General features: G+C 38.6%; 1 protein-coding gene across 1 annotated transcript in view; it reads right to left on the reverse strand.

Moving 5' to 3' along the window:
• Positions 1-18436, reverse strand: part of TSPAN12 (tetraspanin 12) — a 46418-nt gene that overhangs the window by 18547 nt on the left and 9435 nt on the right. The window contains exons 3-5 of the mRNA XM_058022163.1: positions 15886-15968; positions 15123-15258; positions 978-1052 (exon numbers count right to left, since the gene is read on the reverse strand). Of these exons, the coding sequence (XP_057878146.1) occupies positions 978-1052; positions 15123-15258; positions 15886-15968 (294 nt within the window). The remainder of the gene's footprint in view (positions 1-977; positions 1053-15122; positions 15259-15885; positions 15969-18436) is intronic.

Below are 18436 nucleotides of genomic sequence, written 5' to 3' on the forward strand. Positions count from 1 at the left end.
TTAAAGCAAAGGAACAGCCTCAATCTCTATTATATTAGAACAGCTTCCTGGAATCTGTACTGCAAGGGAATGAATTCTGATGCAAAGTCCTGCTATGTAACTTCAAATCTGCCAGAAATTCCTTTGGTCCAAGTACTGTGTAAATATCAAGAAAGCCACCTCAACATCTTACTGCAATATAATTGTCATTCACTGTTGGAAAGAGCATTATATTGGGCATATCTTGGCAGATGAGAGAAAACTATTTGTCCCTCTGTTCATAAAAATGTACCAGACTGGATACAAGATGTAAGGATATAGCAGCCAGCAGTTACATTCCTGTTTAATTTGCTCAACACTTACCTATTTTCTTACACGATGGTTACAAGTCCTCAGTTTGAAAAATTAAAGGTTGGTGTAGTTATAAAAACTAGACAGAGATAAAACCTCTTCACAAGTTTACAGAAGAGTGTTTTATAGTCAAGACATGTTTTGCTTAAAACTGGCATTTATAGCTTGTGGAGGCAGTGTGCAGATTTTAGCAGACAGCAAGTCCTCTATGGAAAGAACATGCTGTCTGTTTACAATGTAGTACTCTTTAAAACACAAAGAACTTTTGGGACAAAATCCCTCCAAATTCTCATCTCCTCTCTCAAAATCCATATTTAAGCCTGAAGTTCTAATTTATCCTCAAAAATATCAAAGCCTTAAATGAGAACCTGCCTGAGCAACAATTAACAAAAAATTAAGTTCTTAAATGGGGGGGATGAAGGATTTGGCTCTCAAATATAGAGGGGGTAAGGAGAAACCCAGACAGGGCCTTCCAGACAGACAAGCTCCCTCAGGAGAATTCTCTGTTTAAAATGAAGGCAATCAGTTGAAATTAAACTGTCAGAATAATGAACGGAGATAAACACTACAGCAATTAGAAAACAGCTAGCTAATGGAAAACTTAGTTTTATTCTTCTGAAAAAATGCAGCCTCCTTTTCTGACTCACCGTTATTTCCTGCTCGTAGGTCCAAACACCACAGGCCAGTTCAACGCAGAATATTACAAGCAAGCTTCCAAAATACTGCAGAAAACAGAATGGTCTTAGCTATTTTTTATATTCGTTGAAATAAAAATATTTTTCAAAGTTTAATATTGTTAAGTCTTTCTTCAAAGTTAAAGAACATCTGAAAATATTATTAAAATTTCACATGGTTTAAGACATGGAAACAAAAATACATTTTTGTAACCAAAATATGTAAGACTCAGGCAGCAAACTTTATACAAGCTAAAATCATGAGACATTTCTTTTTTGAAAACTACATTCTTATCAAAGTGATTTAGGTATATAAGGTCTGGTCTCAACGTACAAATATTTAGAGATTAATTGAAATATCTTTTACTATTAGAAGGTATAACCTTTGAACTATTTAAAAATAGGAAATACAAGTGTAAATTAAGAAGTACAAACCTTGGTAAGGACGCTTAAGAAAAACTGGTTGCTGCAATTGTAAAGAGCAGGAGTGTCTTCTTTATAGCATCAACAAACCCTTTCTGAACTGCAGGATAAAGCTACGTGTAATTTAAGGCTGTTTTAACTGGTGTTCCCTACTAAAATTAACCCTTTTATCTTTTATTTAAAGCAGAAGTACACTCTCATTTGTTCTTGACTCCCAACTTTATTCCATGTCAGTGGACTGAGCTTCCCTTTGTTTCAGTATACAAGACTTTAAAGCTATAGGCTTCATGGATTTTAATTTCATTTGAAAATCGAAGAAACAACATCACAATATATAACAGAATAGAACAGAACAAATATGTAACTCCATCAGTGCGATACATGCCAAATGGCCTCTAATTAATTATTTCATTCTGGAATCTATTTAGGACACAAAACATGTACTTACGGTGATTTTTTTTTTCATTAATGGGTAAATAAGATGTATTTACTCTGTATAAAACAGAGTACAAATCCACAAATGTTAGGCTTTAACAGTCATCTACATATTACCTTTTTCATTCATTTGAATGAAAGGTCTGGAACTGAGTAATTCACAGATACCTGGGCAGCTACTGGTCTTGCCTTAATCTCTACTTGCTCGCCAAATCTAACTCCTTGAATGAGGCATGCAGACACACACAGAGATATGTAAGAAGTGTGTGTAGAAATAGTCATGTTAATTTTAAGGAGAAACCTGTACCCACACCCTCTCCCCCTCCCCCTGCAAAGGCCTATCCAATGAAGATGGCACTGAAAGGAGGATTCCTGTTTCACTCGTCTCCATCATGTCACACTGCATCTTTACAGTTGTTACAGCTGAACAACACACTGCATTTCCTTACAAATCAACACTGTAAGCACACACAGAGCTCCAGTATAGGTCTTCAATAACCAAAAAGGTCATCCTCCAAAGGTCCAAAAGAGGAAAAACATGAGTCACACCTTCCAAGAACAACAGTGCTTTTACTAAAATATATATTAATAAGCTTCTATGCAATGTATCTACTATCACTGCAGTGCCTAGTAGCTGTGCAAAGGGTTCTTTAAAGTACAGTAAACACAAAAATCTAAAGTACTCACTTTGGAAGCAGAAGGAATGCCACATGCTTTAGTGCCACAGGCTCTCTTAATAAATAATTATAAGTTAAAGGGCATTAGGACTAATACCGACATTTTTGAGAGGCAGAAAAACTACATGTTTCAATGAAAAGTGCATTTCACTTCTCTGCTGTCAGAAGAAATTTCAGTGGGTTTATACTCTTAACTGAATAACAAGCTTGGGATTGTCTGCCATCTCCGAGTCTCATACAAAAATCACTGATTGTGGTGAAAGCTATACATCTGGGAGTGTACATACTCTGCAAAACTCTTAATTTGCAGTTTTTTCTAATATTTAATTCATTCCTCAAGTTTAACATTTGAAATGTCTCCATCTTTCTCAGTGTGTAAGTTAAGAGTGTTGTGGTAGAAGACAGAAGAGCCAAACCCAAGATTTTCTCCAATTCCTGAATACAGCCCAAGATAGAAAACTATTTAGCCAGATTCACTCATAACCCACTTCTGGCTCTGCCAGGGACTGAGCACCCCTGACTAGCTACATCTATACACATCAGGGCACTGCAGAATCAAGCTCTCTGTCCTGAGAAAGCCCATCTCTGTCCATAACATAAAAGAGAAAATAATGAGTTAACACACATGAAAGGCCATGCTCTGAACTGAGCGACTGCAGGCACTGAACTCACACACAGGAGGTTGTTTCTCTCCCCTCGTGAAACGGAGTATTATATCTCTCTCTATATAATGGTTTGCAAAACAAATACTTCTTAAATAAGATTTTTTTCTGGGGAAAAAAAACCCTCTAACCATTATTTAAATGTATTACCCCTAATTTCCATCTATCAAATCTAGAAATTATTACTGGCTTCAATGTTTACTCCATCCCCAGTTTAATTCCCACAAGAGTCTGAATGCTAAATGCATCTTCCTGCATTTCCATGCTTCTGGTTCTTGCCAGAAATAGGGACTTTGTTTTGAAGCAGGATTAATATTTCTTCCTGTGGGCCATCTTTACAGTCGTAAAGACGGGTAACTCACTGAGGAGCACGGCTGTGTATCACACTCTAAACTGGGCCAGAAGTCCCCGAGAGTGCCTTCTACAGAACATCTACCTCAGAGTATTCTTGGCCATTGCTGAGATACTTTCTATAGATATTTTCTAACTTCTGTGATTGTTTTAAGAACTAGAGACCATTTACAATCACTATCATTCTCTCCTTAGTCTGACATGTGAAGTAATCAGAAAACTGGATTGGTGCCTTGATCCTGATACAAACCCATCAGTTTCCCTGAAGGATTTCTTCCTCCAGCAAAACTGTGAAAAACCTAAAATGTTGCTTCCTTGAGAGAAGCTGAATGACTGAAATACTGGCAGAAAACACTCTTCAGAGAGTAATAAATCAAAGTAAAAATACTTGCCAACTTAAAAAATAAATAAAGCATTAGCCATTTACTGTTCCATATGCCATGCTTGTGGCCAAGATACTCAACTTCAGCATCCCTCCACTGTAAAATGGATGTTGTCAGTTAGCAGGAGCTGGTCTCCTGCAGCCTCCTCGTTAAGCCTGCTGTACTACAGGTCACAGGCTGGAAGGGAAGGAGGGAGAAGAAAGGGAGGCAGAAGCTCTGTAAAGCAGTAGTTTTCCAACAGGAATATTTCATCTAACACCTGGAACATTGCACAAGCACTTGCATTTGCAGCACTGGGAGACTGCAGAGGCTTAACCAACTCTGTTTTTCCAGCACATCAGTCCTGAAAGAGAGGTGAAGGGCCTGGGGGCTCAGGAGAATCATGTTCTCCTTCCTTTCCTGTGCAAGAGACTAAACATTCAAGAAGAGAGAATAGAAACAAAGTCATTACTCTGAAAACTAGTTTCAGAGATGCAAAGAGGCATGAAGGGCCAAGGAAAGATAGTAAAGATATTCCATATGTAATCACCAGGCCCTGTTCTGCTGGAATAGTCTTCATGTGGTGCACCGCCACAAAAATATCCACAGCCAGTACTCAAATGCTGAAACCTCCAATGCAGAAACCACACACAACAGCTGGGAATCCCATCACTCCAATACTAATACTAGTGCAGAGATGCTACCAGCTTACACACACCTACTGTTAACTTGTAACAGCCTCCAGAGAGCTCCTGCTCCTGGGCAAGTCAAACAACCCCATGTTCACATCTACAGGTAATTCATATGTAAGACAGAAAGGACAGCAGGACAGTGAATGCAAATCCCATCATTATGAATTTACAGAAGGGAGGTAACCATCAAGTATATAAAGACAAAAACCAAAACAAAACCGAACCAACACCAACCAAACCAAAAAAAACAGGGACTAGTATTGAATAGGTTTTGTCCTAATTCAAATTATTATGTGTATAAAGGCTATCAGAACCTGATAAAGCACTAAAAACCATACATGGTATTTTCAGATCTGCATTAAAAATCAAAGTAATTAAAACCTATTTTTATAAAGGTCTGTTTAGGCTATATAAATATAATAAAAAAATTTAGTCTGAATAAAATTTCTGCACACCACAGCAGCACCCCACAAAAGGGAACAAGCTCCATATATGCTAGTGTATGCCAGTGCTCCATAAATGGAACATATGTGCTTTGGCATATGCCCAAAATGTCTTCCTATCTCTCTATCTAAGACTAAAAACTAAGTTACAAAATTAGTTTATTCTAAGTAAATTATGACAGGCTTTTTTTGGTATTACATTTGTTCTACCAACAGCTAAGCTAATGTCCACCACCACCAAATATATTCCAGGAAGGTATTTCTTTCTTGATCATCTCAATCACTTAGACAAAAACACAAATAAAAATAGCAAATGCAAGCACAAAATCACTTTTACTGAATCTAAGGCATTTTACATTTGTTTAAAAGGTGTTTTTTTACAACTACTCCCATTCTGTTCAGATAGTAATAGCAAAGAGCAGACACATGAAGTATCTCCCAACATAAATCTCTCCCTCATGGCTTTCCAACTTGTTGAGTACAGGATTTTTTTTGTTGAAATTGTGGGCAACTTAGGGGCAACAAAATTGTAGTGAGCAACAATCCTTTGCAGATATGTAATATAAAACTCTCACTTTAGTTCTACAGATTTTCTGCTGAATATACCATACGATACCTGCAATTAATAACCTAATGTAATTTGTTTATGCTTTTCAGGCAGCAGGTGAAAAGAATTGGTGAAAAATAACCTATTTCTGTTACTAACATGGCTACAGGATGATGAAGAAGACTAAGAAAACACAGCACATGGAGGGAGATTTTAAATTCTTCTTAGAGATTTTTAAACACCAGAAATATTGAATTCTAACTACATTTAGAAAAGGAAAAGTGGAGTTAAAACTTTAGTGCCATACAGTAGTTTCCTTCAGTGCAACAGCCAGGGCAATGTCACAGCCAGTGCCCTACTTCAGCTACCATGATGATCCTACTGGCACAGACACAACTGCATGACTGTCCTCTGAGGATGTCCTTCTGAACTCTGTAAACATTCTGTCAGAAACCAAGCTAAGAACAGGGACTCCAACAGAAATTTGGTCACTTAAGGTACTTAGTGGTCACTATAGCACTCTGCTGCCTAGCAACTCAAGCAGATACGAGCTGCCATACTACAAAGCTGAGTGTACCCATGTATATTCTGGAAGTGATGGGGTTTTTTCACATTTTTTCACTCTGCCACTGACAGCTTCAGTAATTTGTTGCCACTGAACTATGAAATGCTTCATCAGCAAGCAGCTACTATAACCAGTGAAACTGTGCTGCTAGCCTGTGCACAAGGAGAATCAAAGACCTGAACACATCCCCAGTCATGCTCCTTTGAGTCCACTCATACCCGTGATCATTTTGTTTGCAGCTTGCAAAAGTGATTTGGAAGCAAGAGCCATGAACATGAACAGAGACAGGATTCTGTGTCAACCCAAATTTCATCAGAACTAGAAAGGCACAAGAATGGTACAGTCTATCTTTTCCTCACTCAGACATTTTTGACTTTATGTCGCATCATGCTCTTCTGTTCTGACAGACAGAAATGTACTGTCAACCTGAAGAGACTTCACCATCTACTTAATTAATCCCTAGAGAACAAATATATCCCACCACACAACACAGTCAAAATATTGACTTCTAAGCTCACTTCCAGATACAGAGAAAGCAAGAGTGCATTCTGTATATGAAAGCAAACAGCTGTGGCAGGCAGGGGCTAACTACTGGAGCCAGAAAAAAAAAGTTGCAATATAGTGAAGAGAGAGCATGGGGAGCTTTTGAAGAACCTCTCTGGAAGATTGTAGAAATCCTTCATTTTCTGAGCAAATACACCTTTCTTTAAAGGATCAGTGTACTTATTAAGGAATCATCATTCACATCACCTGCATTTTATTTCATAAACATCTTTTTTTTCAAGCTTTACTACTCTCCTCCCTAACATTTCTCTCCCAGAAGATACAAAGCCCTTTTCTCTCCCTCAGACTTGAGAAAAAACCCAGCCCTTATTATAGAGCAAACAGAGAGTAGCTGATCAACAACTCTGTTCCCCTCAGACTTGCTGTCTCACTCTGCTTTCTTGAGCAACATGTTCTATGTGGCATTAGAGGTGAAGAAAGCTCTGGAAAGGGCAAGGGCTGAAGGAAATTCCAAGAGGGCAGCTGCAGATGAAACCTTACTGTAACCTCTAAAAGATCAGAGCATATGGTATGTAAAGCAAATGCCAGCAGATTTCAAGAGCTATGCATAGCATTTCCCAATGGCTAACAGTCTGAGAGCATCAGCCTTGATCTTCGGAGATGCAAGCGATCCAAACATCTCTCTGCCCTCTGGGAAACCTCAGATGACCATCACCACTGGATCACCAACAGAAATCAGAATTGTTCTGTGTAAAACATAACAAGTCCTTCCTCCTTCGATAACTAAGAAGATATGGTTCCCATTATTTTGTCAGTTTACAAAGTAACAAGGTTATTTTAATGATTAATCCAGCTATCTTTTTTAAAAGTAGAGCAAACACTCATTAAACGGAATCAGACAATCTGCACAGAAAACTGACATCCTCTTTATCCACTTCAGCAGCACAAATTTTCCCCTGCCTCCCTCCCCTGCACCCTCAGCCCTGCCCTGTAGGAATTAACAGTCCATTAATAATTTTGATTTTAAATTTGGTTTATTTGCTTGACAACACAGAAATCTGTGAGAGATGCAGGAAAAAGTCAACAGGGAAATGAGCTGAAACCACCAGCTTGCAACATAAGCTACAGAATGTCATCCAGTTCTTCAAAATAAATACATTTCACACAAAAATGATCAAGCATCTCTATTTTCTTAGATTTGGCTTCCCAGATCACAAGATTTTGTCACAATGTCTTGAAGTCTACAATTTTTGCAAAGTCCACCTCTTTTTTGTAAAACTTTATAAGTATTTTTTAAATTAATTTTTTATGGCAATGAACATTCTAGATTTAGATTTTAAAGCTATGTATCCAAGTTATTTTTACTAAGCCATTTGTTTTTTAAAAAAACTAAATAAAATTATTTATGAATGGTTAGATTTTTGTTCACAGCCTTGATTCTTCTGTGGGATATTCTTCACCTGTTGTAAATTTTAACTTTCATGGTTATCTTTGCTTATATATGTAAACTGATATTATTTTGGAAATAAGCAAATACACACTTCAAACAATTATTAGGATTTATTTACTAAGGATTCAATTACCTCAAGTCAGTGAACTTCCCAAAATAAGGGTTATTGCTAGGTAAAGTACCAAACAGGACATCAGTGAAGACAGATATTAGATCATTATTTTCTTATGGGTTGTCATATTCCCTTTCCCCTTTTTCTTCCCCTATTTCATAAGATTTATATCAAAACCTAAAGTTTCCTATTTTGCACAGATTTTTCAAGACACAGCTTCCTTCATTTGTCTATCTGCTCTTTATTTTCTACCAAGGAAATTACATACCATAAAAATGTTTCCTTAGTCAAGAAAACCCTTTTTCTTGTAAAATAGACCCATTTGGTGCTGATACACAATGACTCTCCTTCAGCATGCCCCAAGACACTTCAAACAATCAACATTTTGAGTAAAGAAATTGCTCTTATAATATAAAACTGTCTTATGATATAAAACCAGCCCCCATGCACACAGGAAAGTGCCTTTGTGGTTAAACAGACAAAATGGCATGATTCAGCAAGAAAGAGATTCATTTACCTGGCAGGACATCCATTCACGCTCAGTTTGTGGCAACAAGAATGCAGCTGAACAGCAGCAGCAAGGCATACCCCATCAGTGAGGCTGGGCTGTGCCTCACACAAGACACAGAGATTTGGCTTTGTGAATTCATATACTCCCTCCTTGCTATTAGGAACTTCTCCCATTTCCTATTCATTTCAGCAGCGAAAAAAACCTGAGCAAACAAGCAATGAGAAAACAAGAGCTGGAAAGGACAGATGGGGGGAAAACCCCACACTATGGCAGCAAGACCATATATCATCTCAGCAGCTCCCCATCTTTTCTCAGTCAAGTGCAGCAGCCCTCGTTCCCATTCTGGTATCACTCACAGCTCTCTACCCTTCAACAACCCCAGTGCCTTGAACCTACAAGCGTATCAGTCCCTGCCTTTTCTATAGTTTTGTAGTACCCACATCCATTACTTAACCAACCCTTTTATTACTATCTTCCCTCCTCTTTTGACCTTGGAGCATTATTCCAGAGCCTTTTTCAGTTTTGATGCTGTTTCATTCTCCTCTACTGCCCTGGCTATCAATGACTTTCAAGAACCTGGAGGGAAGCAGCAGTATGAACAGTGTAACAGGTGGCAATGAGGGAGAACAGGAACAAGGAAGATCTACAAGGCTTGCTCCAAAAGGATCATGAGGGCAAACACAGTGATACAGAGTCAAATGAACTCTCGTGGTATAAGTCCCCAAAACCAACATAGTCACTTCCCATCAGGAGAGCCTAGAAGAAGGGCAGGCAGCAAAAAGCATGGCACAGGAGACCAGACAGCATGTGTCATGCAGAAAACACTGAAACCATGAAATTACTACTGCCAGTAGTTATCTACCCTTCAGCACTGTGCCTCTTTCCTAAAGCAAGAGCAAAGGTCTCTTCACTATTGAAGAAATATACAGAAAAGAATTAAAATTCATGGCCTCCTAATGGCACTATCCAGCCTTGCTATCCTAAGTCAAATGCATTTCCCTGAACTGCCCTCAAGAGGCCAGACAGTTCTTGTTACTTGGAGCTGCTGGATAACAGCAACAAATAGTGCTGCACTGCCTCTGCAACACTGCTGAGCATTCAGGGCAGCTGCTCAGTGCCTGGATGAAAGCAGCAGATCACCACCATGATGACAGCAAGCATTTGGATTTAAATCAAGTACTTGCAAGAAGACCCGGACACCCCTACCAGTTCAATTCCTGTCATGCTGCTCAAACACACAGCTGCTCTTGCTTGCTGTGCTCTGCAGGCAGCACCTTCATCGCTACACAACTCCCAATATCCCACACGGCCAAGTCTTGTCTCCTCTGCAGGCCCTCTCCCACTCAAGGAAATCAGGAACTGTTCAAAGCACCTGCCTTGGAAAAAGTCTTTTAAGGACATACACAGCAAGGATTTATTTATGTCAGGGAAGACAAGGTCAACAAAATGCACCATGCTTACACAGGAAGACAGAGAGACTGGCACTGAACCCCAGGACCAATGTACTCCACTCCACAGAGACGGGAGTCCTAGAGAGTGCACACCTTCCTGCAAAGCATGGCTTAGTTCTGTGGTGACACTGTGGCACCACCAAAATCTGTCACAAAATCCAACAACTTGTCTGAACCTTAAAAATCCTGATCTAAATAGGAAAGACACTTTCTCTCCATTTCAAGGCAAAAAGATGTATAGGAATTAGTACAGGCGTCACCTCCAGGGGTTTACCTCTGAATTCAAAGTTAGAAATATGGAAAGAAAAAAATACTCTATTTTTTTTGAGGAAGTTGCTCATATACTGGGGTATAATAAAAATTGGTGAACTTTCAGTGTATTTTCTCTTACCAGTGGAACAGTAAACAAGCTGTACTTCAGAATGCAAGCTTATATTCAGCCTCTTAGTTAGGCTATCTAAAACTGAGGTTGAGCAGAGTACTGTCTTCTAATCAAACCTGAACTACAGTATTATGAACACATTTAAACCAGTCCTTCAAACAAGGTAGGCCAACCTGTCTTGTGAATCTGTCTTCCTCCCACTCACAGCACATTTGTAAATGGGCTGTTGATACAAGCCACAAAATACAAACTCAGTCTGTCCAGCTTAATACTAAACTCCATGGGTATACACCAAGTATGTTTGTTAGCTATTTCTTCCCTTCAATGCTTGGTATCTAAATAATTTAGAAATACTTCTGGTTAGTAAATAACAATTCCAGTGCCAAATGTTAGTACAAGGTACTGGAGCAGCTGTAACTGTGCTAAGAGTCCACATGGATAGGAATGAACATCCTCTCTTACTACAGAGCAAATAACCTATACTATGTGTTACTGCAGAAACACAGGCTACCACAAAAAGGGGAAAAGAACAGACAACAAAATTTATTATCACTAAAATCTCATATTAATTCCTGCCAACTGTAGTCATAAGTACTACAGAAGAGCTGATGCTGTGGTACTGTAGAGCAGCTAACATTTCACACAGTGTAAGAATGCCTTCTAGGAAGAAAACATTAGCAATTATTGGTATCTTGCAAAATAGCAGATGTCCAAATTTAATCAACCCTGTCACCTCTGCATCCACATGGACTGAAATGGGTGTGTGTACATAGAAGTATTTGCCACAAGAGGTGATACAGTCAATAGTATCTCAGCATTCTTTAGATAGACTTACAGAAACCACAAGTTTAATGATGGTTTGTCTGGCTGTGTTTCAACTCACTACACAGCTTAGTCTACCAGGGTCCTATTTATAACCACGTTCCACCAGAACTGAATTAATAAGCTGTTTAACCACACACCAACAGGGTCTAACAATGTTTAGTTCTGAGGAATATTTATTACTCTGTCAACTATGTGATAAAAATCATTAACAGGATTTGCCCTGTTGACCATCAAATATTTCTAATCGTCTTCCCCTTTGTGAAAACACACACAAATTTGAATCCTGTGCTATGTGAATAGCATAGAAAAGTCATGGTTAAAAATACAAGAAATTGCAATGAAAATTTCAGCCAGCAATTATTTTCCAGTAAGATTTTTATGAAGCTCTTCTTGCTAAGCACCAGAGCTTACTTTTGTTATTTTAATAAAACAAGAATTCAAAAAACTACCCAAACAACAACAACAAAACCAACCAAATAAACAACCCCCCCCAACAGCAAAACCCAAACAAAATTTTAAGATAACAAACAAACAAAAGAAAAACAACCCACCCACATCCTTAGGTTACTACTCTTAAAGAATATATGCCCTTTGTTAGGGTTTGGGTTTTTTCAGTTAGGCAATGTGCACAAGAAACTTTGAAAACAATCCAAAACAGAGCCTCAGAAGAACAGAGGCAAAGTATTTTTTTTCAAATCCAGAAGCAATCTTGTTGAAAGAACTGTACCAACCACCATAAAACTGGGACTCTCCCATCCTTGCACTTTTCATGCATCTAAGTCAGTGACTTGGAAGAGCTCAGATCTTCCCCTTTAGGCTGGCATCACAGCTACTTCTACATGAGAATGTTGGTCAATCACATACAAAAAAATATAGAAACTCAAGGTACACATGGACTCTTCAGACCAACTACCCTACAGGACATATTTCTGAAGTAATTAAAATGAAATTATCATAGCTTTAAAATGCTGGTTCTACAAAAAGTCCAGAGCATGCACCTCAGAAGACTGAGGTTTTACATTTTCCTACTATTAAGCTGAGCAAACATGAGTTTGATCTATACTTATGCCTCCACGTGAAGACAGAAATGTTTCAAGCATTTAACTCCAAGACAAAATTTCAAGAACGAAATAAAAATGATTATGTATTAAAATGTATTAAAACTGAACACTGTATTTATTTTATTGTCTTTACACTTTATTACATTTTCCAAAAATCCATTTCAATTAACATCAGCACTTGCAATGAGCATGCTGCCAGGAACGTCAAGACTTGTATCCAATTATCTGTGCATGCCATCATTATGGCTTTCATGTACTTCAAAAAGAAGACTAAAAGCATGATTGAAGAGGTTGTTAATGTTTTACATGAAGGTTCTTTTATTTTAGTTCATCTGGCTGAACAAAAGCTCATTTTGTTGATCCACCAGTTTTCTGATTAGTCTGATGAATGAAGCATTGACTTATGTGGGCATACTTCTGTATGGTATAACATAACTGCATTCATTTGACAATCAATCAAAGACAATGACATATTTAGGAAGATATAATTTAGTTTTGCTTATCAGTTTTTTTAGCAAGAGCAAATCTCAAGCTCCTGAAAATGAAATATTGCAACATAAAATGATAGAAATGTCTTGTTTTGATTTAGTTTAACTTGACTGCCTAAACACACTTCAAATTATTTATTTCCAGATGGTACTAAAGGCTAGAAATTATTTCTTCTTTTCACTTGCAGTGTCAATAAAGTGAAGGTCAAAACTAGTTTTAACTTCATTATCTCTTGAAGTAGTAAGGTGGGTTTTTTCAAAGCTTATACTGAAAAGAGCTTTTTCTTTCCCCGGATATTATGTGGCACTGATCAACATCATATAGTTACTTCTATGTTTTAATTAATTTAACTAGTATTAAAAACTACCACCACTATAAAATAAAGAACACTTTATGAAAGAAATCTTATACCCTGACAAAAACCCCTAATGTTAGTAAGTTTATCATATTTTAATACTTTCACTGTTTAGATGAAACAAAAATATGTACAAAGCCATTTTAAGATATGTAAGAAAGAAAGAAAGATTACTAGAGAAATTATATGGTATGAAATGACATTAATCCATTACTCTTACACACATGCCCATAACTAATTGTCTTAGAACTTGTCTCTACTGACTTGCAATATTAAGATCCAGAAATAAAAAATGCATGACCATTCTGTTACTCTAACATGATCAGATTTAAATGAGAGTTTTCCCCAACAATATAGTTTTGAAAGAACAATCTTCACACTGCATACAAGCTGAACAAAATATCCAAAAGAGAAACAGCACTGCCCTCTTGCAACTGAGGAACACTTCTGTCACAGACATTCAGCTGGAAATATCAAATAAAGCTTTCTCCAACCCTCTCAAATAAAATTTTAAAAAAGATATTTTAATACAAGACCACGGTAAAGTTTTGCAACTGTTTATTCTGCAGTTAGAATATTTCTGTTAGAGAAAAGCAAAGGTTCCATAAATCTCAGCCAATTTCTTATGGTGTTTTATGTGACACCTAAACCTCACAAAATCTGTGAGGTTTAGGTGTCACATACTTAAGCCTGCACAGATCCACAAGAAAAATTCAACTGAATGCACTCTGTGAGAATCCAACACACAGGGCAGTGAAAGAACAGCAGGAGCCCAACTCTACTTGTATGGGACCCTGGATATTCCCAAGAGCTGAAGGTTTCTAGCTGTCTGATTTCTCCTACTGCAATTACAGTAGTCAAGTCTGATAAACCTCTGATAAACCTCATTACTCCTGCTCTCTTCAGGTTACAGAGTGCTTGGAATCCTGCTCATTCTCACGTTAAAAAACAGAGTTCAATTCTGCAAAGAGCTACAGCTACACTTTTAAGAAGTATACAGATACATGGCACTCTTGGATCTCCTGGATTTCAGTACTGCCAACAGATTAAAAATTTTAACCTTTAAAATTTGTGTGAACTTGATGGGCTTTTGTTGGAGTGGCATTTTCTTGGTAGACTGTTTCTTTAATTGTCCCCAAATTCACTAACTTCCAGATGAAGAACATGGTGTTTGGCTCCCTTGACAGTCAAAGCCACATCACAGTTAAACTGTACACAAAGCTTTGTGCAGGAGAGACTACCACATTTCAGCTGCTGTCAGCTCAGTTATATACTCTCCAAATGAAGGAAGAAGATGGGTATTTGGAATTTATTTTTAAACTTGCTCGCAACCAAATGCAACTGCAAAATTCCACAGCCATGTAAGAGAAAAAGAAGCTTCTGAACACACTCAGAATTAACTTTCATCACCTGCAAGTGCTGTTACTTTACACACACAGTCAGCAGTGGAATAATGCAAAGTCTAGGTTAGGCAGCTGTTGCTCAGCTAGGAGTCAAAACAGCAGCATACGGGTTTATTAGGGAGTACTCAGACTCATGTCCCTATAATTATTAGTACTGAAGAGTTTGAGTTATTTTTCCCTTCAGCAACTCCTCTGCTAAATGAAGTGAATTTTTGCAATTGAGACACTGCTTGTCTTTCAGTCACAGCATAATGCAGTTTAGGCAATAAATTATTTCCCACTGTGTGCTTTGCAATTACAATTCCTCACCGATACTGTAACTCAACAGGGTAATAAAAAATAATCAGTATTTATCTAGTGCCTGTGGATTAAAACCTTTCTAACACTCCTGAAACAAAACAGAAGTTATGAAACATACCCAGACAAGGAGCAACAGATTTCTTTTCACTGTTCCACAGTATCCCAGCATTCCAACTATGATGAGGAAACAGCAGACTGCAATCATAACTGGGTGGACCACAGGAAAATAAGTCAAAATGACAGCCTCCTCCACCCTAAAAACCAATCAGAACAGTAATCAAAACAAGCACAATCACAAAAAAAGATATAAAAGAAAAAAATACAGCCATTAAGAATAAAATGGTGATTAGCAGATGCATTCTTTCCAGCACCTTACACATTTCACAAAAACCTCTTCAACATGGTTTTAAAGTCAAATGCTGCATTTGAGTACCAAAAACTGCATTGTCCAAAACCTCTCTGGAGCAAAGGTAATCTTCCTGTCCTGCACTTGCACAGTATGCAGCACAATGAGGCCCTGTTTCATCAGGGCTCATAAGCACTGCTGTAATAAAATTAATAGAATTTCTAAATCCCTGGACTTAATAAAGTATTCAAAACTAAACAGTAATATAATCTGATTACATGTTGTCAACAGACCAAAAATTGATCCCTGTCAGAAGAGAAAGGCACATGATTGAAACCCTACCCTTCCCCTTTTTCTAATTTCAACTGGTGCCCGAAACTGGGGCAAAAAATGCACCTTCCAACACATCAATGTTCAGTTTAACTGAAAGATTCTCAATTCTACAAGTCCTAATTAAGAAGCTTACCACACAGAATGAACAATATCTACCCTTATCAGTAACCCACACAGATTAGAAGTTTAACTAAAGCTTTACCTTGTTTCTGCAGTTAAAGTGAGAACATTATTCAGGTAGTCTCTCAGCCAAGCAGAAACCCCTAATATGCTGATGGACATCAACTAAAAAGAAAACATTAAGTTATTTATCATGTGTTTAATGCAAATTACATGATCATTCATAATTTAAGCAGAGGATCAATCATCACTAACATCTTTCATGCATTCATTTATTTGAACAACATACCGTCCCCAAAACTGTACTTCTATATGCTTAGAATTGGTTTGCTGCCCAAGTATTAGGGTGCCAGTGACAATAATCTTTTCCATGTAGGGATGCTACTGCTGGCTCCTCTCCCACCACTGCACAACAAACCATAGAACAACAGGAAGTGCTTACACTGCTAAAATCAGTGACTCCTCAGGGTTACAAGTGATACACATCAGTCTGCAGGAAACCATGAAGCCATGCCCAGGTACACAGCTAGTGAAGAAAAAGCTGATACAGCAGTCCTGATACACTGACACTCAAGAGAGGAGATTTATCTTGGGTTAAATTTAGAAGAATCTGATTCTCTTGCTCATTCTGACACAGTCACACCATGAATACTACACCTCAGTTTCTTGAACCATAAAATGAAAATAAAACTAACTCCATTTCAATTATTAACCATATAAAGCATTTGGGTATCCAACATGTCAGACACTTCAAAGGCATAAAGCCACTGCACTTTCACTAGGACTGCTCCCACAGCAAGTAAATCCCCAAAACTGGGCAATAATTCCCCACCTAGAATTGCCACCACCTCAGCAGACATGGACTTCTGTCACCTGATGCCACTGTACACTTCAGCACACCAGGAGAAGCTCGGCCCTCTGATTTTCTTGAGAAGCCAAACCTGAACAACACACTCAGAGCCTGCCACCCTGTGACAGCACCATCTCTGGTACTGCTGCAGCAGAGGTACTGCTAGAGGACAAGGCACTCCTCACTCACTTGTCACAGGGGTACTGGGCCTGAGCCACAGAAGAGGCAGGACCTCAGAAGCACCACTGTCTTGCTGAGGGAGGGAATCCTAAGCATACTGACTTTCCTGAATACTCCTGTTTTCATGAACTGCATAGGAGTATAACAGGACACATCAGCATTATACTTACAGTTTCTTAAACCAGTAAAAAGTGCTAATCTCCCCTGTGGTCCTCAACATCTAGCTTCTCACATGCCCTCATATTTCCCTGAAGGTGTTTTGAAGAACAAGTTAAGTGGTTCAAACCTAATAGGAAAAGTCACTCTGTGTCCATACTGTCTCCTGCCTGCAGCATGCCCACAGCAAACTACTTCTGCCTTTAAGATTTCACAGAAGTCCCAGCAGCTATCCCAAAGCTTCTTCCTGCTTTTCAGATCGCATGCACAAAGTACAGGCACTGCCCTGGCTGTGAGTGCTGCCTGCAGGAGCTGGTGCTTGGCATGCTGCAAGCATACTCTTGGAAGCTAGTGCACGCTACATGGCTACTATATTCACTCCTGTGGGATCTGTTTTGGCTGGTGAAACAGTAACAGTAAAGAAAATTTTCTATTGTCCTATTTGCAGGAAGCTGCAGGAACAAGGAAAACAAGATTACTGGAATCTCCTCCTAAATAAACTCCTCCCATCCATTGCCTAAGAAAGCATCAGGCAGTCATACCACAGAAGCAGTCAGAAACACTACAGAGGTAAAGCAAACTACCAGCAGCCAGCCTACTTTCTTGTTGTCAAAAGGCAACAAAACATTTTTAACCCTCCACATCTCCCTGAAAGGCCTGTTGATACACACAGAAAAGCCTTATCTCACATATCCACTCTGTTTATGGTAAAATATTTAAGATATATTTAAGATGTAGCCCAGTTTGGTTACTTCATTTTACAACAGCGGTGTTCAGAAGTGAGAAGTCCATCAAACCACTGCTCAGAAACTTTCATTAAGAGCCAGATGGTCCTGCTAGAAGAGCAGTACTAGAAAAATGATCACTTTCTAAATAATATTCCTTCTCACACACCAGACTGGTGGACTGCCTGCTCCTTGCTGTCCATTAGGCACTCTCAGGCTGCACCAATTTTGTTTCAGCCGTCAGCATGCGGCAACACATTGTACACAGCAGTGAGAGGGGGTGGATTTTGAGGAAGGATAAACTCTCTTTCAGCAGAGGTAAGATCTGGCAGCACACTGAAGCATGCAGGTTACTCACAGACAACAGGGAGATCACAGAGAAAACAGGTAAAAGGCAGAGGGGACAGAAAGGATTTCCTGGACACCAAAAGTACTGAGCAGAGTTCTGTCACTAAGAGAATCATTCAGTCTGCTAGAAGGACTTGTGTGCAAAGGCAAATCAGGAAGGACAAGAATTTTCATTTCTGTTCTGTCTGCCTAAATTGAGTTTTCTCTACCTAGACATGTATTTTTGCCCACATAAAATCCAAGGAAAATCTAGGCAGATACATCACCAAGCTGAGGCCAACACATGGCTCTGTGACTTCTACAGAAATGCTCAGTAATCACATCAGAAAATGTGACTCCTTTTTCATCTAAGAACAGCAACTGGAAGAAAAGGA

Source organism: Melospiza georgiana, chromosome 4 (genome assembly GCF_028018845.1).
Source record: "Melospiza georgiana isolate bMelGeo1 chromosome 4, bMelGeo1.pri, whole genome shotgun sequence".
NCBI classification, from domain to species: domain Eukaryota; kingdom Metazoa; phylum Chordata; class Aves; order Passeriformes; family Passerellidae; genus Melospiza; species Melospiza georgiana.